Source organism: Myotis daubentonii, chromosome 17 (genome assembly GCF_963259705.1).
Source record: "Myotis daubentonii chromosome 17, mMyoDau2.1, whole genome shotgun sequence".
Taxonomy (NCBI): Eukaryota; Metazoa; Chordata; class Mammalia; order Chiroptera; family Vespertilionidae; genus Myotis; species Myotis daubentonii.
In genome coordinates, this window is record NC_081856.1 from 10,265,247 (window position 1) to 10,289,835 (window position 24,589).

A 24,589-nucleotide genomic window follows, 5' to 3' on the forward strand; every position below is an offset into this window, starting at 1 on the left:
CGACATCCTGTTTACTGTTTATTCTCAGAAGCAAACGGCTTAGTGTGGATTGTCTTCCGTCGCTGAAAGCTGCCTGCGTCTTGCCAGAGGGACTGTTAACAACAGGCCCACAGATATTTTAACAGAGAGACGCCCATGATCAGGGTAGAGCCATTCGTTAAAGCACCAGCTTTGTCAATGCAGCACTGACACACACACTGAGGATAAGATCACCCTGAGATGCCCGTTGGCGCCTGCCCCGCCAGAGCAGCATCGGCTGGACGACCTTGGTCTCGTGGGCCCAGGCGGCCCAGCCAAGGGTCACATGCGCACTTTCTATCCACGTCACACTGACGCCTTCCTGGTGTAGCAACGGGGCCCTGGTTTCTGCTGGCTGACAGCAGATAAGATCAGCCTCGCCTCTCCTGCCGCGGGCACCAGGTCCCCTAGCTCTGCTGGTCGAGGACCTGGCAGAATTGGGCAGGACCTGGCTTTGCAGAATCACAGGCCTCCATGCCCCAGACGCCTTGTCACACCGTCCACCAGAGACCCGAGTCCCGGCAGCTCGCTTTCCCCAGGGCTCACGTGAAAAAGGACTTGTTTACGAGCCTAATGAAGTGGCGCTTTGGAAACACGCCTTACGGCTTGTGCTGCTGCTCGAGGCAGAGCCGATGACATTTTCCCCCTTTCCCTGCCCCCTCCTCTCGTTTCCTGGCCCCTGCTCTTACCCCGCCCCTCTGCTTGGCCCCGCAGCAGCCTGAACAGCGTGAACAGCAGCGACTCGCGCTCCAGCGGCTCGCACTCGCACTCGCCCAGCTCCCACTACCGCTGCCGCAGCTCCAACCTGGCCCAGCAGGCGCCCGTGCGGCTGTCCAGCGTGTCCTCGCACGACTCGGGCTTCATATCCCAGGACGCCTTCCAGTCCAAGTCACCGTCCCCCATGCCGCCCGAGGCCCCCACCCAGGTAAGGGTGCCCTCCGCTCGGGGCGCAGCCGCCACACCTGGCGCCCAGACCACCATCGATGGCCTCTGAATGCAGACGCGAGAACACGGGTTTAACGTCTCATCGCTACCTGTGTTGTTCCCCCAAAGGGGGGAGACTGCAGGTGGGCTGGCAGCCGATGTTCATGGTGGGCGGTTGAGTCACACTTTGGTTTGGGGAGTTCCCACACCTGAGCGCACAGACTTCAGAGAGGGCTGGCTCCCTGGCCTCCCTGTGAGGGCCCGCTTAGTGTGCTGTAGCTGACGGGCATTGCACAGTGGGCACCCCTCCCCATCTCTGTTCTCTGAGACTCTGCCGCGGGGCAGTGCCCGGAGCCGGGTCACTCTTGGGCTCCGTTGACCGGTTTATGTTGAGAAGGAGAATGGCGCAGCGCAGCCCTCGCAGCACAGCCTGTTGGCACTTTGCTTCTGGGAGAAGGGAGGTGTCAGATCTCTCCCACCTCAGCGGGCTACGCAGGCCAGCCCCAGCCCAGCCGGGGTCCCCCAGAGCAGCGGGCAGGAGCTGGGCAGGCATCGCCACACCCGCCTGCCGCCCGCCCCCTCCTCCTGGTGCCCGTGTCTGGCCTCACACTTAGTAAGCGGCACGACACGGAGACCAGGAAGTGGGAGGGCCTCGTGCCCGCCGTGCCATGGGCCGGGCATGGTGGGTTCGGCCCGTCCTGTCTGTGTTGGGCTGCCCCATACGCAGCCTTCAGTCCAAGACCCTGTGGACTCAGGACCTCACATGCTTGACTTGTTTACCCAAGTTCCCGTTTGCCCGACAGTCACTGGCCATCTCGGCGGCCAGGCGCCCTCCTGCACGGGTTTGCTGCGTAGTCCTTCCAGCAACACGTAGGCTGCCGCGACCCCCGTTTTGTGGACAAGGAGGCTCGGGGCTGCGGGTGACCCGCCCGACCGCAGTTACTGCCCTGCAGGTCGAGGACCTGAGACCTGGGAAAAGGCTTCTACCGCCTGCTCCACCCCAGCCTCAGGGCGCCCCGGGAGGGTGCGTGGGGGCCCTTGGTGAGGAGGAAGCCGCTGCGTGCGTGGGGACTGCCTGCCCGTCGGACATGGTGACCCCAGCCCCTGGCTCCTCGCTCCCTGGGCAGGCAGTTTCCCGCTGTCCCAGGAGACCCGGCCTGTCCTCCTGGGAGAGAGACTCGGTTTCAAACAAACGCTCGGGCCGAGAGCTGCGGCTCCAGGTTCCCATGCGCTTGTCGGACTGGGTGGGGCCTGGTCGCGAAGGTGGCCAGGTGTCTCCCACGCAGAGCGGAACGACTGGAAGGAAAGCAGGATTTCGCAATTCCTCCAAGGCTCTTCGCTGTGCTGCTTAATTCTTTGTGTTTTTAATCAACTGACAAACTAACCCGGTCTTGCGCACTGGCACCCGCTTCTAAAGAAAGGGGGGCGGGTGCTGCAGCCTCCCCGTCTGAGATGCGTGTGGGGCGCAGGGGCGCTCGGGGAGGCAGAGGTGGCGTGTGGGACTCACGTAAACCTGAGAGCCGGTGCCCGAGGTATGGGGGCCAGCAGCTTTAGGGCCTTTCCTCAGGGCGCTGCAGAATTTACTAGAAAAATCTATTTTTCAAAAAAGGCTCTACTGCTCCTTATCATTATAAGGTAGCGGGGGAATAAAGGGGATGACGCAAATCACAGGCCAGAGGCTGCAGTGTCCTGAGGGCAGGAATACTGTCTTCCTTGGGGAGGGAGGGAGGAGCACAGCCCAGCCCCCACCCACCCCCCGCCCCGGCAGACACACATGCCGAGTGAGAGACAGTGCTGAGTTCTCGCACTTTCCTCAGCTCTGCTCTTTCAGTGTGCCTTCACCCGTGCGCCCCGGAGTGGGCCCGTGCTGGTGGTGAGGGTCTGGTCCTAGGGCCGCTGAGGCTATCAAAGCAGGAGGTTCTTTAGAAAAAATGAGAAATCAAAAGCTGCATGACCTGCAGCCCTGGGGTTCGCTGGCCTTGTCCAAGCCGCACACGCTGGAATCAGAGGAGCCAAGATAGACAGTCCTGGTGCGTCCCCATGGTGACTGACTCTGCACCTGGCTACGCGCTGTGCACAGACACACAGGTATAAACCCTCGCTTTGTCTTATCTGTTAGATGCTACTGATCCCCACTCTAAGGATGAAAACAGGGTTAGAAAGATCAAGCCCATGATTCCTTGACTGACAAGTGGCAGAAATGTCACTTAAATCCAAACCTTCAGGCTCCGGTCCCGACTGTTCACCCGAAATGGAGCTCGGGGAGTGGCTTCGGCTGCACGGAGCCCCCTGCACGTGCGGGGTGTCTCCTGGGCCCCTTGCCTTTGCAGGAGGGGAACGCCACTGCTCTGTCCCTGTGCAGGAACCTTTCCTTGGCCGGTGGGAGGGGTGACAGAAACACGAGTCCTGCCTCCGAGACAGTGAATACAGGAGCACTTCTGGGAAAGTAGTAGATCCCAGTGGGGCTGGGCTCGCTGGCTTATTTATTTGTGTTTGTATTGATTTCCTTTAACCCTTTGAGTGCCAACCAATATCCTAGGAACTACGCCAAAATTGCCAAGGCATTTTGAGTTAAGGTTTTTAAATTTTTTTCCCACATAAAGAGTGAACTACTAGCATCTAATAGTGACACTGCAGGAGGAGCGCGATGGCGCTCCCGGCACTTTTGGTGAAAGACAGGAGGAGAGTGATCGTGCTCCCCAGAGGGGGAGAGAGAGAAAAACATCAATAATGCGGATCATGGATCGGCTGCCTCCTGCACGCCCCCTACTGGGGATCAAGCCTGAAACCCAGGCATCTGTGCCCTGATGGGAAATCAGACCATGACCTCCTGGTTCATAGTCAGCAATAAACCACTGAGGCGCCTGGCGGGGCGGCCGGGGCTTATTTAAGCAAATGGCCCGAGCTGGCAGCTAACAAGGAAAACACCTAAAGCAGATCCCTGGGTGGGCTCAGTGCACCCCCAGGGGACCCAGTGCACATGGAGGAGAGGAGATGGTCGTCGTCCCTCGTCCATTCAGCGGTTCGAGCACCTGCCATGTGCCAGTTCAGGACTAGACACGCAAGTCAGGGTCCAGGGCGCTTACAGTCTGCGTCTGGACTTGGGGTCTCACGCTTCTCAAGGGCTCGACGGCCTGTGGGTGCAGCCGGGGAAGGAATGACCCTAACGCTCTGCTCTCTCACCCTTCCTCTCCTGTGTGTCTGTCTGTCTCTCTCTCTGCGTGCTCTTCCCCGCCCCCATCTGTTTCATTTTTACTCACCGTTACTTTTTGGTGGCGTGCGGCCTGGATTCTGTGGGTCCCCTCGTGTGGTCCCTCCCCGGCTGCAGAACTCGTCCAGCTCGGCCTCCTCGGAAGCCTCCGAAACCTGCCAGTCAGTCAGCGAGTGCAGCTCGCCCACCTCGGTCAGCTCAGGCTCCACCATGGGCGCCTGGGCCTCCACAGAGAAGGTGACCGACCGGGGTCCGCCACCACGGCCCCCCCCGCCCCCCGCTCATGCCACAGGCGCAGGAACCTGGACACTCAGAATCGACACCGAGAGCTTGGGGACGGGATGAGGCTGAGGGCTTTCTCCTGAGGGTGTCTGGCTCCCAAACAAGGACCGTGAGGCCGTCCCGAGGGCGAGTGGGGCTATGGGGAACGCGGAGGTGTGAAGGCTTCGTCCCAGAGCGCGCGTGCTCATCCCCCGCCCTCCCCAGCTTCCCACCCCGCCTGTCCCACCTCCTGGCCACCTCCCCGCTGGGCGTGACATTTCACCGCGTCGGGGGCCAGGTGCTTTCCTGCCTTTTAGTTTGCAAACCACCCCCTACTCACCCCGACTTGGCATCTGCTTCTGAACAGTGTGATGATGTCAGACACCTACAGCGAACAGATTCAGTGGAAGACACTTTAGGGTTTGTAAGTTTGCCAGATGAGATGAGCACTACGAGGGGATGTTGTGTGAGTTAAATACTCAAAAACCATTGAGGGCGCCACAGAGGGACACGGTCAGTTCCCCACTGTCCTCCGATAGCGGGGCAGCACTTCCTCCACCGATCCCGGCCCGGCGTCGGGGAAACGGACGTGCGCTCTGCACCCGCTCCTCCCTGCGTCCTGCTCACCATGAGCGCCAGGCCTGTGTTTGTCAACAGAAGTCCAGGGCTTCCTCTCATTGAATGTCAATGCCATCTTGTATCTCCACACTCATCCTGTTATATTAATTTTTTTCCTCCCCCCCCCCCCCCTTTTTTGTTTCGTTTTCAGTTGTCTAACGGGTTTACTCACTATAGCTTATCAAGTGAGTCCCATGTGGGGCCCGTGGGGGCAAGCCTTTTCCCCCATTGCCCGCCTGCCTCCCGCCTGCTCCCTCGGGTCACCTCTGTCCACCTTCCAGACTACAATCATTATTACACCATTGGGCCCGGCATGTTCCCGTCATCTCAGATCCCTAGCTGGAAGGTTTGTGTCTCTCCTCCCTCCTCCCCCCTCTCCCCTCCTTTCCTCTCTCATGGCCTCTGTGCTCACCTCCTCCTGTCCCCCCAACCTCACCCTGGTTTCCCCTCTCCCCCTTCCTCTCACACTCTGCCTTCTTCCCCATAACACCTCTCCCCAAGGCCATTCCCACCGGGAGAGCCAGAGAGCGGCAGGCAGCTTGGAGTTAGACAAATCCACCAGGAGCTGAGATTGGAGAGGCTCCTGTTACTAAACATGAGTTAACCCCATTGGGTAGTAGACACAGATGTGACCTGCAGAGGTGTCAGTTCCAAGTCCCAAGTCCCAGTCCGGCCTCCGGGGCCACCTGAGAGCCCGTTATCGGCCGGGAGGGTCCCCCACGGCCACGCTCCCCAGACTTTCCCCCCAGGCCCTTACTGGACATGGTAATAACATCGTCGAAGTGCACACGGACTTGATTCTTAGTCTCCACTGTTTATATGAAAACGTGTGCTTCAGTGTAAAAGCCAACGTGCAGCAGATGCCCCAGGGTGTTCTGCTTTGAGAGGAGGTCCCTAATTTTGAGCAGGTCTTCACTGCACCCCTCACACGTGGTGTGGACCCCTCAGACTCCTAACCTCCCAGCTGCCCCGGGCGCCTTCCTTCCCCTGTGAGGGCCTTTTGGGGCCCAGCTTTCCTAGTGGAGGGTCAGCCTTCGGGGGAGTGGCTGCAGTTCCCTCAGCGCCCCCTGGTGGCCGCTCCACTCGAGCGCAGTCATCAGGGACTGGTCCCTGGCTGGTGCCTTCAGACACCTAGACAGCTGGTAGCTGTAGTGGAGTCTCCCACAGGCCACTTGTCCGGTTGTTGAGGATTTTTAATCTTTGAGCAGATGTGAGGAAACGGGAGGTGACCAGGGGGTCCCCGAAGGGTGTTCCACTCCCTTTAGAGCCAGGGGAGGGAATAGAAGGGGCCTGCCGACCTGTCCCAGTCTGAGCTTCCCCCAAGGGGACCAGATGCCTTCTGTGGGCAGCTGTCTGGAAGGTCCGAAGCCCGCACCCGGCAGCGAGGCCCTGGGGCCTGACCACACTGTTCTGCGTAGGACTGGGCCAAGCCAGGGCCTTATGACCAGCCTCTGGTGAACACCCTACAGCGCCGCAAAGAGAAGCGGGAGCAGGACCCCAGCGGAGGACCCGCCGCCGTGGGTGGCCCGTCTGCAGCTGCCGAGGAGGCTCAGAGACCACGGAGCATGACCGTATCCGCTGCCACCAGGGTGAGGCTTTCGTTCGCTATCGCTGGGTGGGCCCCTCTAGACCGGGCCGGTGGCCAGATGCTGACCAGCATTGGGGACCTCGGCTCTCCAGTTTTCATGAGGCTCCCAGGGAAAAGCCTGTGTGGGAATCAGACTTGTCGAAATCTCTAGAGCCTGGGTAGGGCCCAAGCAAGTTCCTGTTCCTGGGCCCACAGACAGGTGGTGTTCCCAGGAGCAGACGAGGACTAACACCGGGTCCCCACTCGGAGGGGGTACGGAAGGGCCCTGGGGACAGCAGACAGGGGAGTCACGGCTCTGGCTTGTCTGTCTCTCCTCCACCCTGCAGCCTGGCGAGGAGATGGAGGCTTGTGAGGAACTGGCCCTGGCCCTGTCGCGGGGCCTCCAGCTGGACACCCAGAGGAGCAGCCGGGACTCGCTGCAGTGCTCCAGTGGCTACAGCACCCAGACCACCACCCCGTGCTGCTCAGAGGACACCATTCCCTCCCAAGGTACCAGGCAGCTGGGCTTTCCCGGCAGGACCCGTGAGGAAAAGGGAGGTCCTCCCCGGGCGGACGCAGAGGGCGGGAGTCCTGCGAACCACCTTCACCTTGGAAGGGCCTGGGAGAGCTGGTCTGCCTGGCCGGGCCACTACCACAGTGACTGGCTGTTGCAGCTCGTTTTCACCTGCAGGGTGCAGGGTAGTTCTCAATGGGAACTCAGCCGGATGCTGTTAAGGAGAACAGCATTTGTGTTTCAGCACTTCATTTTCCCATTTAATGTTCTCAGCCGCTTATATAATACATCTTTTTACCCCATTTTACATACATGGAAACTGAGCCTGCGTAACTTCCCCAAATTCATGCAATACGCAGCAGAGCTAGAGTTTGAACCTAAGGTCTATGAGAGTCTGAAACCCAAACTCCGAACCTGTTCCAGCCAAATCCTCTCCACCATGCCTCCCTCGCCCCCTCCCCACGGCACTCCCAAGCCAACAGCATAGCAGCTGGAATGGGTCTGTGATAGCTGACCGTTTGCAGTCCATCAAAGGGATTTGCTGCCCAAGGGACATATGCAACGTCTGGTGACATTTTTGGCTGTCAATACTGGAGGGGGTGCCAGCTGGCTGGGGTGCTGTAAATACCCTGTAGTACATAGCACCCCTGAGTTCATATGGTCCACAATGGCAAGTGTTGCCATTCAGAAATCTGTGAGCTTCCCGTCCCCTCTGATACCATTTTTTAGGAAATGGAACATATTGATGGAACCCATGTGTACCTGTCTTCAGGGACTCATTGCCCGTACCTCCATCTTCTTCATCGGGCTCGCCTAAGGAGTTAGTTGAGGGAGATAGCAGGGTCTGAGGTAGTCTGTTTGGGGCTGTGGCTCGCGTTGAGATCTGGACTGGAGGGCGTGGGGAATCTCTCCGCCGCCTCATTCCTTAGAGATGCTCGGGGAGCTGTGCCTCAGCCTGGCCGTTTTCCATGTCGCCTCTCCACCATCTGGGAGTGCGTGCCTTCCACGCCAGCAGTGCTAGGCGCCCGGGGTTACATCAGGGAACAGCAGGAAGGTCCCGCCGAGGACTGCTCACTCGCCCAGTTCCTAAGGACGACAGAAGCCTGGGGAGGCGTGGGTGAGACCGTGGCTAAGCACCTTGCCTCTTGTGCCTTTTGTTCTCCCAACACAGAAGAATCAGAAAGCAGAGCCGCTGCCTTGGAGGTTTCTAATCGAACCCTATCATCAGTTTCAGATGACGATTATTTCTCGGTAAGTGGCGACCAGGAGGCAGACCAGCAGCGGGAGTTTGACAGATCCTCCACCATCCCGCGGAACAGCGACATCAGCCAGTCCTACCGACGGATGTTCCAAGCCAAGCGCCCGGCCTCCACTGCTGGCCTCCCCACCACCCTCGGACCTGCCATGGTCACCCCAGGGGTTGCCACCATCCGACGGACCCCTTCCACCAAGCCTTCTGTCCGCCGGGGGACCATCGGAGCCGGTCCCATCCCCATCAAGACACCCGTGATCCCCGTGAAGACCCCAACCGTCCCAGACCTCCCTGGGGTGTTGCCAGCCCCTCCGGATGGGCCAGAGGAGCGGGGCGAGCACAGCCCCGAGTCGCCCTCTGTGGGTGAGGGCCCCCAGGGGGTCACCAGCATGCCGTCCTCACTGTGGAGCGGCCAAGCCTCGGTCAACCCTCCCCTTCCAGGCCCGAAGCCAAGTATCCCTGAGGAGCACAGACAGGCGATCCCAGAGAGCGAGGCCGAAGACCAGGAGAGGGATCCCTCCAGTGCCACTGCCTCCCCGGGCCGGGCCCCAGGGAGCGAGCCCGCAGACCTGAGCCCCAGGGATGCCCCACAGGGAGAAGACATGCTGAATGCCATCCGAAGGGGCGTGAAACTGAAGAAGACCATGACAAACGACCGCTCGGCCCCTCGCTTCTCGTAGGCTCACGAGAATGCTGCCGGGGGGAATGACTGTTTAATAAAACCTAATTTGTCTTATCCATTCCAATCTATAATCCAACAAAAGATTTTGTAGGCAACTCAGAATACAGCTCTTTGGAAAGTACGCCACACCTTTAGATAAGAATTAAAAGCAACATATGTAACTGACATAATCTTGATCTTTTAATTTGTAAATATCGACAACTTACTTTCTGCACATTTAAAATTAGTTTCCCTATTGATTTTTCTTTTTTCTGAAGGTGCCAAATTCCACTTAACTTTTTTATAAGTCTTTGTAAAATTTTAAATGCATAAGGGGGGGAGGGCTCAGGGCAGGGGAACCACGAAGTAGTTAATATCAGAAAAAAAAGGGGTATCTTTTTCTTTTTCTTTTCCTGCAAGCTTTTGTAGATGCATTGTAGAAGTCTGGCTTAGAAGCAAATTCAAGTTATTTTAATGTACAAACAAAAAGGTAAGAGGTAAACTCTTCACTTAAGTACATGATGTTCTGAATGAGCAAAGCAGTAGTAAGAGTTGATGAGCACTATTCAGAGTGAAACGAATCTGGAGGGTAGGCTGTTGGGATTGGGGGGAGGGCCATGGGAGGGGCACTGTCAACATAGCCGACCTGTCACATTTAAGAGTAGCCTCGTAGGTTGAATTTCTAGTAGCTTCATGGTTAATGCATCCGAATAAGCCATACTGGACTGCGGTGTTTGTTTCTGTAAAGTGTTTAAGGACTTCCTTTCTCCCATTCCTCCTGACTGCACACAGCACCCACCTCCAATCCTGTGCATGCTGCCACCACCGGGTAGACATAGAATTTATCCCCCATTAGTTACTTGTCTGTTATACCCATTTTCATCGAATCCAGATGCATCCAAAAGGGTAAGGCAGTTTCAAAATGTGAAAACATTTAAACATGATAGCAGGGAATTCTTAGATAAAGCAAATGCCTTTTACTTAACTGTGCCCAGCAGGCTGGGTGCATTGAAAAGCCCAAATATTTTGAAATAACTTGAGCAGATTTAACAAGAGTAACCAGCTTAGTGTCCAGCAACTTGCCAATGTGTTTACCAATCCGGGGGCTTGTTTTTCTTAATTGGCTTCATGCTAAACAATCAAGAGAGGAGGATTTATTTATTGTCACTCGGAATCTGACCACTAGACTGTCCCTCTTTTTGTATTCTAGGTAATGTTTTTTGGAATGGATTTATGTCTTTTCTTCTTTAAGTGAAAGTTAAATTTGTTAAAATACCCATCCCCTAAAGCCAACAGGGACTTGTAGATTTAGAGGGTTCATGTTTGGAGAATGTAAACATGAAAAAGCAAGCAATTCCTAGTAGCTGGCTCAGCTGCCAATGCCCCTTTGTGACCGGACCTGTCAAGGGATGATAGGGGCGTGGTGGGTCCCACACACCCTGCAGGTTCCTGTTGGCTCCTATCTTCAATGACATAATCTTATGCTTTAATACATAACTGCATTGGATGTGAGAGTAACGTACCTGTATAGTCATTAATTCTATATATTAACATTTAACACTGCTGTGATTGCTCAAGGACATTTTATGTTATGGCTTTAAAGCAAAGGCATGATTATTAGAAACTATTTAAGCTTTTTTTTCTTTGAAAAACAAGCTCCTTTTACAGAATATAAGCAACAGTAGTGCCTGTGGTTTAGCCCACCAATCTCGAGGACTAACAAGTAGCTGATGCATTGTGCATATGATGCTTGAGATGGTTTTTGCAAAAGCAGAAATCACTGCAAGGTAATTACAATAGGTAAGAGTGGTATTTTAAACCTTTGAAATAAATGGATGTAACTGTACCTCGGTACAGCTTTTCACTTGTTTAGTTTTTAAACGTTAGTATAATCTGAAGAAATTTAATATAAAATGTTGCCAAATTTACTGTAGAAAGAATGTGACAAAACACCTTGGGTAGTCCTGTTTGTGTTTTTGCATATTGTAAAAGCAGTGTCACAGCTACAAATAAAGAAATCGTTTCTAAAGGTAAATTATTGTGGTTTAGTTGCTAGTTTGTACTGAGAGTTGACCTCTCCCTGTGCAGTTTTTTGTTCTAAACTTGTATAAATAACAATTGTGTAATGTGTTTCCCTTCTATCTTGTAACAATTGCTTCAGCCTACATTATAAATAAAGAACCACTAGAAAAAAAAAGTCCTGTATTTCAACTCTTATTAAAATTCACTTGGTCTTCGCTAAATGTTAGAAGATGCACTGAGACTCAGGCTTAGCTTACTTAGAAAACTGACAGAACATTATTTTTGTGATGATTTTGATCCCTAAAAACGGTAGTTGCCTGAACTAATTATTTGGATGCAGTTCCAACGAGTTGTCAAGAATGAAAGGTAGCTGGGTTTTGAGTCTGCAGGCAATCCAAGCTACAGTAGAGGAAGCAAAGCTGGAAAACTGCCTCCAAAGCAAGTGAGTTTCATCCCAAATCAGACCCTTTAGCCCTGCCCTTCAAACTTCCACTCCTGAGACTCCAGGTTTATTTGCTGAATGTGTGCTTCTTAGAGAAAGGTGTTTAATCAAAACAAATTCCATCAGTAGAATCTTCAGAAAACCAAGACGGTAGCGTAAGTCCTTAACATTAGCATACCTCTTCTCAGCCTCCATTCCTTCCAGACATGAGCACTAATTAAGGCTTCAACTAGGGCAGCCGTGGGCAAACTACAGCCCGCAGGCCGGATCTGGCCCGTTTGAAATGAATAAAACTAAAAAAAAAAAAAAAAAAAAAAAAAAAGACCGTACACTTTTATGTAATGTTTACTTTGGATTTATATTAGTTCACACAAACACTCCATCCATGCTTTTGTTCTGGCCCTCTGGTCCAGTTTAAGAACCCATGGTGGCCCTCGAGTCAAAAAGTTTGTCCACCCCTGAACTAGAGTCTCTGACTCAATCTTCAGAGTAAACCTTGTACCTGGTTCTGCTACAGTTGTCCCTTGTTAAGAACATGTGCTACCTATGTGACTTAATGGGGAAGAAAAGCACACGACTGACTGACGACACATCACATACTTTTCTTTCTATGCACAACTGCTATGGAACCTGTAAGACAGCGGCAGTCCCCTGGCATCCCGTTACTCCTCACACAGAACACATCAGTCATACCTTTTATTTTTATTAGGGCAAGTGTGTATATTTTCTGTAACTTATTTCACTTGCAAGCAGGACTGGTGGTGTGTCTTCCTCTCTCTGTCTCTATGCGGGCCGCTCCCGGGGCCTGGTCACAATATGCCACCACAGTGGGGGCAAATCCCCTTCCTTCCGGGCAGGGGGCAAAGCTTCAGTGATGGGACCGCCAACTGGGGTTTCCGCCTGCAGCTGCTTAACCTGGAAGGGGTCAAGGAGGGACCAGTTAGAAAAGGAGTTGAACGGACGGTCCCAGCTGTACAGTTAGTGCCACCTTTGTTCCTGCTGTCACATCGCACGCTGTCTGATCCTCACTACTGAAGTGTTTGTTCATACCTGCATTATTTGATCCCACACTTAACTCAGAAAAGATGTCCTCAAAGCTTTTCCCGCTCTTAAAACAGCAAAGTTGAGAAAAACTCTCCCGCCCACCTTATTCATTAACTCAAACCATGACAACTACTACTTCAGTTCCCCTGGTTACGGTCTCCCCACCTAAACTCTCCCCCAACAAAAATGGATTTTTGTGTCTCAGCTAAGTGTTCTCCAAAAGCACCAGTAAAAAATCTCAAAAATAAAAGAAATCTCAATTCATACATATTAGGGATGTTAACTTTAAAGCCCCTCTCCCCCAACAGCAACCAGGACAAGACGCAACACACAATCACATGAAAAATATGCCGTTATGCCTGATATTCACCAACTACCCCAGTTCAGGGATCTCCAAGACGATCACGGCCCTCACAAGGAGGAAACCCAGAGACCCACTTTCCAGATCAGTGACTATGAAGCTCCTCCAGAAAAACTCATCCTGGAATGTGGTTAACCTGAGCCTCCAGCACATGTGCTGTTTAACAATGTGGCAGAGACAACAGCAAGAGGAGGAAGGTTTGTGCGGGGGAGAGGGGGTTCCAGTGATCGCCTGCAGTGTGCACCTCCTGCTCTCCCTGAATCACTGCACCTCCAGTTCCCAAATGCAGAGACAGGCCTCCGTGCATGCTTGGGGTCCCACACCTCTTCTCGAAACTCCCTCCACCTTTCCACCCCTCATCAACATTAACAACTTCTCCCTCCTTCCAAATTACGCACCATCAGCTCTCGTCTTAGAAAATAATCCCTTGGTCTCGTTACTATTCTCAGCAGAACTTCTCAAGAATCCTCCCTCCTGTCTTCTCTTCCTCACTCTGCTCACTACTGTCAGGTGACTAAACCCTCCAGAAAAGGCTCCGGTCACGCCCACTAATTAATGCCCTTCCTGCAGCCAAACTCTGCACATTATTCCCAGTCCTCACTCTGTTTCACCTTTTAGTAACTTTCAGCAGACAGGACGGGCCTGGCCATTCCTGAAACACTTTCTCCGGGACCCGCGGCACACCCTCCTGGCTGTCCCTCCCTTGCCGGGTGCTCCTCGGTCTCCTTTTCCTGACCTCGACCAGTGGAGCTCCTGCGACTTTTATTTTTCTAGTCTTCCGTCAAGACTCATCTACTCCCCTGATGTTGAAAACAACTGTTAGCTCACAAGTGTCTTTCAAGCTCCTTTGACATCCAGATTCCCACATCCAGTCACCTTCTGACATCTGCACATAATGTCTTAGGATTCTTAAATTTAACACACTTAAAACTGAGCATCAGAATGCCCCGACACCCCACCTTTCCTATCTCAATAAACACCATCAGCAAACTCCAGATGTTAAAGCTTATAACCTGGAAACCATTTTTGATCCTCACTGTCCCTCACTCCCCACCCCCGCACATCCAATCTATCTCTATATCCCTCCAACTATCTCCTGAATCTACCTCCCTCCATATTCATTGCATGCACCTTAGTGCTGGCTGCCATAATCTTTTGAATAAACTGCAATAACCTCCAGTTGGTCTCTCCACTCGTCACCTTACCCTCTCCAATATATCTTTCACACTACAGCAAGATTAAGCTTTGAACAATGTGAAGCAGACGTGAAAAGGGTCCAAGGCACTGCTGGGGAGTAAGGTTTAGGGATAACAGGGCATAACAAGAAGGAAAGGCAAAGGACTGAGGAGGAGGAAAAGGGGAAAAGCAAAATTAGAGACCAGAAAACCCAGAAGGAAACAGTGTAACGAATTTGGAAGATGGGTGTCAGCGTCCCATGTAACTGAGAAATGTATATCTAAGAAGCAAGGGGCCAGAGTAACTGTCATAACTGGACTCCAGACCTCGTCCGTGGGACAAAACCTGAGCTCCTTCCAGGTGCTGACCCTGTGGACCAAGCCACCCGGTAAAATGCAGGTAAGACTCACCTCTCGCTCCCAGCTTTCCCTCCGCAGTTTCTTCCATTGCTCTCTCTTGGCAAAGTAATCAGGATACATTGCCTTCTCAGAAGGATGCCAGTCATCTAAGCACCACTCAGGAACCTGTCAGGAGAGGAAGTCATGGCGTCAGTACACAAGATACATCTGCCTGCCGCTGACAGGTCCTGCACAACAGACAATCTCCAGGTGCATTTTTATTCCACTCCAAGTGTCAGACGGTTTGACACCAAGCAAGCAATGAGCAGCAGAAGATAAGCAGGGAGAATGCCTTTGAGTAAAACAGCCTGGGGTTGAAAAACAGCACGGCCCGTTCAGAAAGAACTGGCATTACCCCTTCCCTACGTGTGCCCCCTAAACATCCAGTGGGTTTATGTTCTTTGGAAGTATTATCTAGAATTTCTCAGAAATTCTAAACACCAATACAGACTGGTTCACCTTAAGGTCCAAAAATGGGTTATTTACCAAGTAATTTAGCATTCTCCTTTGCCAAAAGGATACCACAAGCTGAATTTGGAAAGAAAAGTCTTATTTTTTTAAAATATATTTTATTGATTTTTTACAGAGAAGAAGGGAGAGGGATAGCGAGTTAGAAACATTGATGAGAGAGAAACATCGATCAGCTGCCTCCTGCACACTCCCTACTGGGGATGTGCCCGCAACCAAAGTACATGCCCTTGACCGGAATCGAACCTGGGACCTTTGAGTCTGCAGGCCGACGCTCTATCCACTGAGCCAAACCGGTCAGGGCAAGAAAAGTCTTAATGTCACCGGGAAGGAAATCTAGCTGCCCCTACCAGGGTAACTCTGGAACGGGAGGAGCCAGCCACAGGCTGGCCGCACGCACCTTGTAACACTCGTATCTCTCGTAGGAGGTGCCCCCAGGAGAGTCCGGGAAGATGTACGGCTGAGGGTGCTGGTTGTGCCAGAACTCTTCCTCCGCCTCCCTCAGCAGCCGGGTGGCCTTCACCATGTCCTTTTCATTCTTGTGTTCGTCAAACCGAGCTCTCATCAAACAAGCGAAGTACCGGTATTTGTCCCTTAAACCAAAGGATTTGGGGGGATATGAGAAATGTTATCTCCTCGCCTAGACCTTTCCCAGTGTTTTGAGGTTTTCCCCAGAAGCTCTCCTCCTGGGATGCGGTTTCCGGATTCTGATAAGGGAGTGGAGGCACATTTGGGTTGTCACCTCACCTTGTACTGCACCTGGGCCACGAGAATAATCTATGTCTCAAGACTATGCTCTCAGGCCAGTCTCGGAGGGAGGGGGAGTGTATGGGGTAGTAAAGGGCTGGAGGAAGCTACAAGGAGGAAGCTCACGGGAAGCTGCGAGGATGAGATGCTTGCACTCGGGCACCTGAGCCGTAATCCTGGCCGGGCCACTCACCGGCTCTAATACCTTGAGCAAGTTACTCTCTCTGTCTCTAGTTCCTCACCTGCAAAATAAGGCTAAATAGTCCCTAACTCTCAGCGTTGCTGTGAAGACCTAAGAAAGTCATGCACACAACATTATGAAGAATGCACATATTAGTATCAGGAACGAGGCCATACAGGCGGCTACTGTTCAGCGAGCGCTGGAGGCCTAACTGCGGCTTTAGGCACCGGACCGCCCGGTGCGACCCTCCCTGCCGAGTGCTGCGTTCTTAGCAGAAAGCCGAGGCCCGGGCCAGAGAGCAGCTCTTCCAGGTCTCGCAGCCCAGGGGCGACGATGCGGGGCCTCGAACCCGGGTCTGCGGGGCCGAGGGGCCGCCTTCCCCCTCCGTCCCCGAAGTCCTTGAGACGTCGGCTCCCTGGGGACTCGCGGCCTCCGTCGGTTCCCCCGGAGTCACCCCCCGCGCGCCGGGCCCTCTCCCACCTGTGGACGCAGAAGGACTCCAGGTGGCGCAGCGCCCGCTTATAGAGCCGCAGCACCTTCTGCTGGTGCGTCAGGTAGGCCGCCGGCGCCGAGAACGCCATGACGGCCGCTCACCTTCAGCGGCCGCGGGGGCTGCCGGGAAACGGAAGCCCGGCGGCGAGGGGGCGGGGAGGCCGGAAGGGCGGGGCGACCGCAGCCACTTCCGCTTCCGCCAAGGAGAGCCCGTCGCCGCGGTCATGAGTCGCTACAAGTTCGTGGGTAAGAAACTGATTTTCCGGGCCTTGGGCTCTTTGCCCCCGGGCGCCGCTCGCCGCGGCCACAGGCCCAGCATGAGCTCTGGCTTTTCTGAAGGTGCCAGGGCGCCCGAGGCCGCTGGGCGCCGGTCCTGCCCGCTCTTCGGCGTAGGTGCTGCCTTCAAGGTGTGCTTGTTTGTGAAAGTTCTCGCGTGGCGCCGTTATGATTTGTGGTTCTTATGACATGTGTGTAATCAATAAAAAGGAAAAAGGAAGCACAGCTACTGAAGAACAAGAGAGGCGAGTCACTGTAGTCTCCCCCTTCCCACGTGCACCTCCCGCCACTTCCCCGCTCCGTGGCTGCAGGAACCCGAGGGGTAAGAATATTTACTGCCCGGCACTTAGGAGACCCTGCGGGGCATGCATGAGCGAGGATTGGGACTCCAGTGTCTTGCAGAGCTGTTTTCCTGTGTACAGAGAGGAGTTTCTTGGCTGGTTGTCTTGTGGATTTGGCTATTTCAGCGGTTCTCAACCTGTGGGTCGCGACCCCTCTGGAGAGTCGAACGACCCTTTCACAGGGGTCACCTAAGACCATCGGAAAACACATATATAATTGCATATTGTTTTTGTGATTAATCACTATGCTTTAATTATGTTCAGTTTGTAACAATGAAAATACATCCTGCATATCAGATGTTTACATTACAGTTCATAACAGTAGCAAAATTACAGTTATGAAGTAGCAACGAAAATAATTTGATGGTTGGGGGTCACCACCACATGAGGAACTGTACTAACGGGTCGCGGCATTAGGAAGGTTGAGAACCACTGGTCTCTTTGGTATGTGGTGGTATCTGGCTTGTTCTCTACTGTCCTGTATTTTCTGTGAGCGTGAAGTTCTATCTAAAGGCAAAGCAAGTCTAAAACAATTTAAAAATGCCCCATTTGCTGTCCCTCTCTATCCCTAGATTGTAGGTGAACGTGGTAAGACATGACTCACTGAGCCTACACAGTGAGGAAATGCGGTTTTCTTTGGGTTGCAAACTTTTTTTTTTCACTCTTTGTTTTGAGGAATAAAACTCATTAATGCTGGGAGTAATTTTTAACAGCAAAGCTGGTACTGCTTTTAAAGCTAGCTAAAGAAAGAAAGAAATGGAAAAGAAACATGACTGACCCGTGTAAGGTGACATGCTGCTAAACATGAGTCCCTCAATGCCCTCCCTCCCCAAATCACAAGGAGTCCTTTTTCACTTTGCCTTTATTAAATTCTGGTCATTCCGTCTCAGTTCTATCTCTCACTTAGTTTTTCAAGATGTTTATTGTCTTTGGCTGAAGCTGGATAGAAACTGATTTTCATACAGTATTTCTTTTTTTAAAAATATATTTTATTGATTTTTTACAGAGCAAAAGGGAGAGAGTTAGAAACATCGATCAGCTGCCTCCTGCACACCTTCCACTGGGGATGTGCCCGCAACCCAGGTACATGCCCTTGACTGGAATCGAACCCGGGACCTTTCAGTTCACAGGCCGACGCTCTATCCACCGAGCCAAACCGGTTAGGGCCATACAGTATTTCTTTACTTTTTTTTTTAGTTTATCGATACCAGACATACTTCTGATAGGAACTTTTCAATTTAAAAGATTCTGACCAAGTTAAATAGCATTTTGACTGCCCCCCCCCCCCCTCCCGTGGTTGCAGCCTGAGTCTGAGTATAAACAGATTGACTTACATCTGGCTGCTTAATGATGCAGTCTTGGATTGAGAGGTTAATCACTTAGGGTGGGATGGCAGTGCAGGCATCGACCTAGCGGGTATTGTGGGTTCGGTTCCAGACCACCACAGTAAAGTGAGTCAATCACTTTCTGGTGGAGGTTCTTGCCTTCCATTTGTAAAACACATAACATCTGTGACGCGCAATAAAATGAGGTATGCCTGAATAGGTAATGTTGACCAAAATCCCATTTGTGGTTGGCGTGTTACAGAATCTGCACTGCACTCAGTAATAATAATAATAACAACAGTTACGTTTTATAACTCTTTCAGTTTGTAAAATGCTTTCAGGGTCATTTTCCAGTTTGAGCCTCAGTTCATCCTGGAAGGGAGGAATTCTATGCCTCCCTTACGAGTGCGGAAACAGGCCCAGAGGCCTGCTGATTTACCCACGGTCGTTCGCTAATTAGTCCTGATGCCAGAATTCCGACTCCACAGCCCATTCTGTCCGAACTGCAGTTCCTGCTTGTATTTTATTTCTTGGGACTTGCTTGGAGATTGAATACTTTTAGAGGATAATTTTGAACATTCTGTGGCTCCCTTTATATTGACTTGTTAATTATTTTTATTTATTGATTTTATTGTTTCAAATAATTTTTATTGCCCTGCCGGTGTGGCTCAGTGTTTGGGTGTCGACCTCTAATTCAGTTCCCAGTCAGAACACATGCCCAGGTTGTGGGCTCGATCCCCAGTAGGGAGTGTGTGGGAGGCAGCCAGCCAGTGATTCTCTCTTCTTCTCCCTTCCTCTCTGAAATCAATAAAAATATGTTTAATAAATAAATAATTAAAACATTTATTTTTAGAGAGAAAAGGAGAGGGGGAGAGAGGAACATCATTGTGAGAGCCAAACATTGATCAGCTGCTTCCTGCATGCCCGCAACCTGAGCATGTCCCCTGACTGGGAATCGAACTGGCAACCAACTGAGCCACACCGCCCAGGGCTTTAGTTATTGATTGATTTTAGATACAAAGAGGAAGGGGGAGAGAGAGATAGGGAAGGTATGGATTTGTTGCTCCACTTACTTATGCTTTCATTGGTTGATTCTTGTATGTGCCCTGACATGGGATCAAACCTGCAACCTTGGTGAATTGAGAGGATGCTCTAACCAACTGAGCTACCTGGCCAGGGCAACTTGTTGATTATCTTAATCACCTTGCAGTGTTTGCTTGCTGGTGAATAAGGTGAGTAGGTGGGTGGGGAGTGGGAGGCACAGAGGCCATCCAATATAAGGAGAACTTCTTATAGGAAACAGAAGTGAATCAAAGTCCAGAAAAAGAAGATATTTGCCTCTGTAGGGGAGGAAAAACTTCCTTCTACCCTCTTAGGTTCAGTGGCTGGCCCTAAGAATTAAACAGACATAAGACAGAGTAATAGGAGAAAACATACAGATGTTATTTTTTCATGTGTATGGGAGTCTTCAAGTGGAAAATGAAGACTCAAAGAAGCTGTTAGGCCCAAAAGCTTAAGTGAGGATGTGGTGAGACAGAGGGACTTAAATTGTGGAACAGTGGCCAGGAAATACAAGGGGAAGCTAATAGAAGATAAGGGTTATTTTGGGTTTGTTTGTATAGATACATTATGACTTTGACTTTCAGTCTCTGGTGGTAAGAATGTCCTCTTCCTGGTATAGGAAGGGCACCTTTCTTATGGGAAATTTTATGACCTTTTAGCTGGAAAGGGGGAGATGAGAGAAACTTTCCCGCACCTTCTATTTCTCAAGTGCCTTCAGCTCAAAGAACCCAAGATGCCAAAGCTGCATATTTTGGGGTGGCATGTTTTGAACGCATTCATCAAACTTAACTAAGGTAATGGAGCCTATTCATCAAAGTATAGAAAGCAGCTCTAATTACAGGCTGAGGAATACACCTCAGACAAACCATATGTCAGAAAGAAAAAAGCTTGGGGCTATAAGTCAAGAGATTTTTTAAATATATTTTTTTATTGATTTCAGAGAGGAAGGGAGAGGGAGAGAGATAGAAACATCAATGATGAGAGAGAATCATTGATTGGCTGCCTCCTGCACGCCTCCTACTGGGGACCAAGCCCGAAACCCGGGCAGGTGCCCTTGACTGGAATCGAACCTGGGACCCTTCAGTCCACAGGCTGACGCTCTATCCACTGAGCCAAACCAGCTAGGGCTCACAAGAGATTCTTGCAGAAAAGGGAAGAAACTGGTGGCTGTGCAGTATATCCCTACAGCCCAATGCTCACTAGGGTCCAAAGCTGAATGTAGATCTTTGAAGTATGCTGAGACTTAGGGCCTGAAAGACTGACTCATATTGGGAAGAGGTGGGTTGTAGGGGGAAGTGGGATCACCTGTAAATGGCCTCAGTGTAAGCATTGAAAAAGGATTTAGGCCGAAACCGGTTTGGCTCAGTGGATAGAGCGTCGGCCTGCGGACTGAAGGGTCCCAGGTTCGATTCCGGTCAAGGGCATGTACCTGGGTTGCGGGCACATCCCCAGTGGGAGATGTGCAGGAGGCGGCTGATCGATGTTTCTCTCCCATCGATGTTTCTAACTCTCTATCTCTCTCCCTTCCTCTCTGTAAAAAATCAATAAAATATATTAAAAAAGAAAAAAAAAGAAAAAAAGGATTTAGCATCCATTCCTATTAGGGTTGAGACAAGGACTTGGAAATTGGAAAGGTTTCATAATTGAGCCTCCAAGCTAATCTTTAATTCACTTTTGAAATTAGTATCAGAAAGTGTACTTGCTAAATTTGCTTGGTTTGGGTTTCATTTGTTTTTCACTTTGTTTCTAGGAAAAGATTGCTTTGGACAAATTCTAATTTCTTCGCTGCACAAAGGGAAAATGGGCTAGAGATGCAGATGGGCTCAGTGCTCCTAATGATCACCTGGTGGATGACTAGACTGACTCCTGTGACGGGTCATTCTAGGCCAGGGGTGGGCAAACTTTTTGACTCCAGGGCCACAATGGGATCTTAAACTGGACTGGAGGGCCGGAACAAAAGCATGGATGGAGTGTTTGTGTGAACTAATATAAATTCAAAGTAAACATCATTACATAAAAGGGTACGGTCTTTTTTTTTTTTTTTTAGTTTTATTCATTTCAAACGGGCCGTAGTTTGCCCATGGCTGTTTTAGGCAGAAAGGCCCCTCCTCTATTCCCAGGGTTTCTTTTCCCACTCTGCCCCTTCCCTATCTTATTTCCTGTTCTTATGAAAAGAAAATAGGTGCTAATTTCTGTGATCTGGGCATTCTTAATGAATTTGTATTTTATAGTATTTGATATTTGTGTGTTAACAGCCCTTTACTGTAATAGTATCTGTTGTGAATTCATCTCCCACCCTCCACTGACATATGCTATTGCATATCTTTGAAGTTTTCTGCATTGTGCTTTTCTCTTGTGGAATACTCTCTCTACGTCTCTTGAATTACCCAGACTCCTTTCATCTTGCAAGGTCTGTCTTAATGTTGAAGCCGCAGAGCACACTGAGGGTCAGCTTGGCTGAAGCAGAGTGAGAATATACTGAAGAGAAGCTGGAGCTCAGCAGAAATAATGTAGGGTCTATTGATGGGCAGCAGTCTCTCCACAGACTTGGAGATTGTCCTCGTGCTAAAAGCTAAAGGGTATGTATTTTAACTAAGGATGACATTGTTATTGGCCATGCCCATCACAACCTGACTTCATGTCTTATTCTTCCCCTTGTTCTCTTGTCCTCTGCAGCAGGATTTATCAGGAACAGCACTTGATAGTTTGGGTCGGATAATTATTTGTTGTGAGAGGCTAGCCTGTCAGCCTTGTAGGATATTTAGCAGCATCCCTGGCCTGAAGCCTAGATGCTAGCAGCACTTTCCCGGTTGTGACAACTAGAAATGAATATAGACGTTGCTAAATGCTATGGGCTGGGGGAGAGTTAGGAGAAGAGGTTCTGCAGAATCGCTCTCCATTGAGGACACTGCTCTACAGGCTCAGTGAATTTCTTCCAGGCTTGTACCTACACATGTGTGTGCAGAATGCCCTTTCCATTAGTTTTAGCTTCAAGATGACCTCTTTTGTGAAGCTTTTCTCATCATACTGCCAGAGCTGTTATTGCCTCCTTTTTGTGCTCCCATGCTAACAATGTGTGTTTAAATGAAAAGCCAAGATGAGAGGCAACAAGCACTCATTTGAGTTAAAAAAGAATTGCACTTCTGGGAAACACTGATTCAGGCAGAAACCTAAATAGTTTACAATTATGGGGTGAAGGCCAGGGATAATTGTGAGAAAGGTAAGGGGACAGAAGAAAGGAATTTCTGTTGGTGTTAATGAGCTAAGGAGGGAATTTCTATAGGCGCAAGTAAGTTATTCTTTAGCTCCACGTGGTGGTACTAATTCTAAAGAACTACCAGGATTTCTGCTTTCCTGTTAACTTTGTAATCAGTTCATTGGAATATACCATTGTTTGGCCCAGCCCAAAAGTTATTTTGTCCAGTTGAAACATCCCAAAGTTTGAGGAGTAAGGTGTGCAAGGCAATTCCTCTGGGTGGCTGCTCTGACTCCATTTTGAAGTGGCTCCATTTATATTATTTTCACACAACCATTGTGCTGGGTTCTAGGGCAGTGATGGCGAACCTTTTGAGCTCGGCGTGTCAGCATTCTGAAAAACCCTAACTTAACTCTGGTGCCGTGTCACATATAGAAATTTTTTGATATTTGCAACCATAGTAAAACAAAGACTTATATTTTTGATATTTATTTTATATATTTAAATGCCATTTAACAAAGAAAAATCAACCAAAAAAATGAGTTCGTGTGTCACCTCTGACACGCATGTCATATGTTCGCCATCACTGTTCTAGGGATACAGCAATGAATATAAACATTTCTTGCCTTCTGTTGCTACAGTGTAGTTTATTATATCACAGTTATATTTGTAGTTCCCATATAAATTTCTGGAGGGCGGGACCGAGTCTTGGGTCTTACTCATTTCTGTGTTCCCTAACCCCTTACCATACTATTTGGCACAGAGTTGGTCTTCATAAATATTTGATGAGTAAAGGAAATAAACAATTTATTCTTCTCTGCATCTTTGCTTGCATTACCCTCATCCAGGTCCTCTTCATGGTAAATGGGAGCTCTTACCCGTTTCAAGCAGCTATCCTGACTCCTTGCTCCCTTCAAATTCTTCCCTCCACAAAGACTCCAGAATGACATGCCCACAATGCAAACCTTACTCTTTTGCTTAAAAGCCATCAGTGCTTTTTGCTGCATCTGACACTTTAAAGACAAGTGTCTGTAACAGCTGAGCCTGGCCTTTTCTGGTCACTCCTTCCCTACACCTTTTCCAGCAGCTAGAATGGCCTGTCATTCTCCCTAATCATTGTGCTATTTCACACCCGATGCTCTGCTCCTGCTGCTTCCTCTTGTCTGCAGTTTCCCCTCTTGTACTGGGTAACTCTAACTCAGCCTTTAAGGTTCCGTTCCCGGACCGCTTCTCCTGGAAGCCTCTGGGCCAGCTCCCAGACTAGGTCGGGGTTCCTCGTCTGTGGCCCACAGTACCAGTGTCTGCGTGGAACGTTTCTTACTGTCTGTCGGTGGGCCTGCTTCCCAATTCCCAGTTTCTTCACAGCAGGCATCTCTCTCATCTTTGTAGCCCAGGTGTCTCGCACAGTGACACAGTGACTGGCAAGCTGCAGGCGCTCAGATTTTGTTGAAGCGAATGAATGTGAGGATGAAAAGTATGAACTTTTATTTAAAGAACAGGTTTCACATAGAGGCTCTTCATGATTAATCATTTATTTTTCTTTTGCTTTCCGCAGATATTGGTATCAACTTGACAGATCCTGTATTCAGAGGAATTTATAGGGGGGTTCAAAAGCATCAAGGTAAATGTTTTATTGAGGTAAACAGTTTCTCTATGAAGATAAATAGTCGGCCTCAAGGAGACCTAGAAAAGCATAATCCACTCTTACAACTGAAATATTACTATGCATCTTGGATAAACCGTAAACAAAGTGAAACACCTATAAGCTACATTGATAAACTGTGATAGCGAACACTTATAATACACCTGTTGTAACAGTTAATCAAGCCCTTATCTGTAGAAGTTTATAATTTCGAATATAGAACTTTACATAACCATATGCAGAAAAGCCAAACAGTAGTTGATGTTTAGTCTTTCAGGCAATCGAACAGTAAGGGACATAATTTAAAAAATAATGTCCAGTTGAGCATTAGTATGTCTGGTTTTCCTAAAACATTTCAGGGGGTGACTAAGTGGGAATGTGGTTTAGGGG

At 50.3% G+C, this 24,589-nt stretch overlaps 3 protein-coding genes across 29 annotated transcripts in view; 2 read left to right on the plus strand and 1 right to left on the minus strand.

The window, feature by feature from the left end:
* Positions 1-9,540, plus strand: part of MTSS1 (MTSS I-BAR domain containing 1) — a 134,072-nt gene extending 124,532 nt beyond the window's left edge. For 3 of the 17 annotated variants that reach the window (XM_059672736.1, XM_059672741.1, XM_059672737.1), the window contains 6 exons: positions 733-943; positions 4,271-4,390; positions 5,184-5,378; positions 6,451-6,621; positions 6,947-7,109; positions 8,285-9,540. In XM_059672736.1, the coding sequence (XP_059528719.1) occupies positions 733-943; positions 4,271-4,390; positions 5,184-5,378; positions 6,451-6,621; positions 6,947-7,109; positions 8,285-9,045 (1,621 nt within the window). In that variant the 3' untranslated portion in view covers positions 9,046-9,540. The remainder of the gene's footprint in view (positions 1-732; positions 944-4,270; positions 4,391-5,183; positions 5,379-6,450; positions 6,622-6,946; positions 7,110-8,284) is intronic. The other 14 variants (XM_059672744.1, XM_059672746.1, XM_059672749.1 and 11 more) reach the window with 10 other exon arrangements.
* A 2,637-nt stretch (positions 9,541-12,177) lies between these two features.
* On the minus strand, positions 12,178-16,504 carry NDUFB9 (NADH:ubiquinone oxidoreductase subunit B9). The gene is made up of 4 exons (XM_059672771.1): positions 16,346-16,504; positions 15,338-15,530; positions 14,482-14,595; positions 12,178-12,405 (listed from the first exon to the last, which is right to left on the minus strand). Exons 1-4 carry the CDS (start codon positions 16,444-16,446, stop codon positions 12,274-12,276), a joined length of 540 nt encoding a protein of 179 aa, XP_059528754.1. The 5' UTR covers positions 16,447-16,504; the 3' UTR covers positions 12,178-12,273.
* A 32-nt stretch (positions 16,505-16,536) lies between these two features.
* Positions 16,537-24,589, plus strand: part of TATDN1 (TatD DNase domain containing 1) — a 28,243-nt gene continuing 20,190 nt past the window's right edge. For 6 of the 11 annotated variants that reach the window (XR_009449648.1, XR_009449649.1, XM_059672760.1 and 3 more), the window contains exons 1-2: positions 16,537-16,603; positions 24,113-24,178. Coding sequence is in view for 4 of the 11 variants with exons in the window: in XM_059672760.1 (XP_059528743.1) it covers positions 16,582-16,603; positions 24,113-24,178 (88 nt within the window). In the remaining 7 variants the exon portion in view is untranslated. The other 5 variants (XM_059672765.1, XM_059672766.1, XM_059672767.1 and 2 more) reach the window with 3 other exon arrangements.